This window comes from Orycteropus afer, unplaced genomic scaffold (genome assembly GCF_000298275.1).
Source record: "Orycteropus afer afer isolate SDZICR_OR568_19922 unplaced genomic scaffold, OryAfe1.0 scaffold00001, whole genome shotgun sequence".
Lineage (NCBI taxonomy): Eukaryota > Metazoa > Chordata > Mammalia > Tubulidentata > Orycteropodidae > Orycteropus > Orycteropus afer.
Window position 1 is genome coordinate 4,887,344 of NW_006921588.1, and position 3,230 is coordinate 4,890,573.

The window sequence follows — 3,230 nt, forward strand, 5'->3', positions numbered from 1 at the left end:
ACACACACACACACACATTTGTTTCCTTTTAGTTACTGCAACTTCCAATTTTAGAAACACATATGTGGCACTTTTCTATAAGGAAAGATCGTTTAAATGTATCTGGCTCCATATTTTAGAGCTAACCACGGAGCAGAAAGACATAGAAAGAGCAAGGCACTGTTCAATCAGCTTCAGGCAAACATTAGTGGAGAGAAACATTACACAAGACATGCTAAGCATTCTTAGCATTCATAGATTTTTTTTGACTAAAAGGATTACATGTGAAATTTTAGGTAGAAAAAGATTTTTAAGTGTTCCACGTCTTCATGGCAGACAAGAATGCAGACACTCAAGTAACAATCAGAATAAAAATACCTAAGATTCTCCCCCGTGTAATATTATGGTGTAGGGATTATAGTGGTACACACATACACACACACTCACAATCCATTGCCATCAAGTGGATTCCAATTCATAGTGACCCTCTAGACAGAGAAGAACTGCCCATAGGGTTTCCAAGGCTCTAATCTTTACAGAAGCAGACTTCCACATATCTCTCCCATATAGTATGCCACAGCCTTATTAAATGTAATGGACATCTTTATATCTTCAAGTTCTATCTATGACAGCAAGTGGCTGAGGATAAATACAGGCTGAAAAAAATACAATCTACTTTATCCAGTTAAGCCCGTCTTCATAAATGCCTGGCATAGGGGGGCCCTTCAAAGTCCAAGGAATAAAATATACAATTCACTAGGTTAGATCTCCTATACTTGAAAAAATTTACTGTAAAATTCTCTTAGCACACAGCTAAGCTGTCTGTATGCCTTTTCTGAGGGGCAGGAGAGAGGCGGCAGCCATTTTTGTTTATTTTTGGTAATCGAACTGGGTTCCTGACAGTCTTCCTTGTTTCTTTGTTAAGGAAGAAGAACAACAAAAAACTTCATTCCCACCCCCACCTGACCCCCAGAACAAATTATAATATCCTTAAATGTGCTTAAAGGAGCTATAAACTATAAAAAGATAAAGTTCACTTGCGAAGGAGCAGCAATACCAAGTAAGCATTTTCTTACCTGATGTGGCCAATCAGTTCAATAAGCTTGTGACTAAAAAAATAAGCTGTCAGCTCAGACACATGACTCAGGACTGAACAGACCCCAAAGAGGGTTGTAGTTCCATTCAGGTCTTCCAAATGCCAGTAGAGGAAGGTGAACACAAAGCCATATCCAAAACCCATAAACCAAGCCACAAACAGCACTGAGCCATACTGCACACTGCAAAGAAGTTTGATTAAGTCCCAAAAGTTGAAGGCCTGTGAGTGGCTGATGGTGGTTGGTGTCTCCTCAGAGGACTCTGTGGAGTTGTTCCTCTCCACCTGAGGGATTTCCACCTCTTTCCCTTTAGTATCGTTGTTGTTGAAGTGGTTGTAGCGGAACCGGAATTGAGTAGCGACAATCAAGGCCATGGTCATGAGAACTCCAAAGACGATGAAGACAATCTGATAGTTACGGTACTCAGGGGGCTTACAGCCCTTGCCATCAATGAGCACTTCTATGTGGGTGTAGTCGATCCCGATGCCCACAGAGAGCATTGCAAGGCCCCAGCCCAGGGAACCCCACATGCGCTGCAGTCCATAGCGGTCTCTGTGCTTTCCCAGATACTGGAGTGTTACAGTGTCCACAATCGTGACTGAAGAGGCACTAAAAAATTCTCCTATTATGACAACTACCAAGATAACCAAGAATATAGCTTCGACTTCTTGTTGATCATAAATAAGAGTGACTTGGGCAGAAGGCAAAGATTTGGTAGTAGTGACAGTAGCAGTGGTTGTCTCTCTGGTTACGTTTCCTAGGGGCACAGGGGTTGCTGTGCTTGGGCTTAAGATCAAGTCCATAATGTGGTCAGTAATTTCACCTGTCTGAGGCTGCAGAGTGGGTTCACTTCTCTTGCTTGGAGCTGCTGAAAAGATAGTAGGTTCTGAGATATTGGGCTCTGTTTCCAACATCAATGGCAGGTTCCTTTTCTCACGTGTTTTTGGTGATGGGGAGCCAAGTGTGATAGGAGAAGAGATACTGGAAAAATTCATTGGCAGGATGGTTATCAGGTGACTTGCATTGGTGGGGTGAGCTGTTGGGGGAATCTTTGGTACACATCTCAAGGTAGCAGGTTTGACAAATCCAATGCCCAGGTTGAATAGAACCCAACACAAAAGAGAAAAGAGGAGGACAATTTTGCCTTTTTTAAAGCGATCTGCAACTACACCCCAAAAGGGGGCACTGCAGAATTCTATGAAGTATCGAATACCTACTAGCAGTCCACTCTGACTTGGGGACATTCCCAGCTGTTTATAATACACAGGCAAAAGTGGGTAGAGAGAGCCATATGCAGAGTAAAAGAAAAAATAAAAGACCTTGGAAATTAGAAGATCATTGTTTATTTTAACACAGTGTTTCTCTATCCAGTCTATTTCCTCCTCAGGGATAGCAGATGTTTCTGTGGAGGAGGGTGTTTCATTGGAAGGGGGTGCTGGTTCCCTGGCAATACCGTTAAAGGGATCAGCAAGCACGTATTTTCTCTTCTGCTCCTCTTCATCATCAGTTAAGATGGCAACTTTATCATCTGCCGCCATGGCTTACCACCACCATCAGAAAGTTTGTGGCCTTCAAAATTCTGAGTATTGATCTGTAAAGTAAAATTTAAAAGATGGCTTAGTAATGAAAATTGTAACATTTAAACACAGAGCTTAATCTTGCAGAAAACTGAGGAATGTCAAGCTACAGCTAAAAATAACAACTGTGCGAGAGAATTCTCATCATTCATCATTTGCAGTCATAAAATACTGATAAACAGCTTTCAAAGAAATCAAATTACTCCTTGGGCCACTAATCGAATTACATCTTCCAAAGGCAAATTTATAGCTCAGGTTCATTCCCATCTTTCATTGATTCCTAGGGAAAATGTACAAATGCTAGAGTGGTGTCTAAATGAAATATGGGATGTTGAAAGCAAAAAACTATTTATAGTTTCTTGGTTTTACCGTTCAAACTAATCCACTGCTCTATGAAGTCTAGAATTCTTTAGAAAACAAAGGGAACTAAAACCATTCAGTTTGTACAAAAAAAAAAAAAAAAAAACAGGAGTAGCTTTTAACCACAACCACAACTGTAACGAGAAGAGGGAGCCAACTGCACATGTGCCACTAGAGTTGATCAGCAGAGTCATGACAATGACATCCTGCTAAGGAAGTA

The 3,230-nt window shown here is 41.1% G+C and overlaps 1 protein-coding gene across 1 annotated transcript in view; it reads right to left on the reverse strand.

Annotated features, from left to right (window-relative positions):
- The window catches only part of MFSD6 (major facilitator superfamily domain containing 6), a 74,505-nt gene extending 71,894 nt beyond the window's left edge, over positions 1–2,611 (reverse strand). Inside the window, exon 1 of the mRNA XM_007949903.1 lies at positions 1,056–2,611. Coding sequence (XP_007948094.1) covers positions 1,056–2,611 — 1,556 coding nt within the window. The remainder of the gene's footprint in view (positions 1–1,055) is intronic.
- Positions 2,612–3,230: the final 619 nt, after the last annotated feature.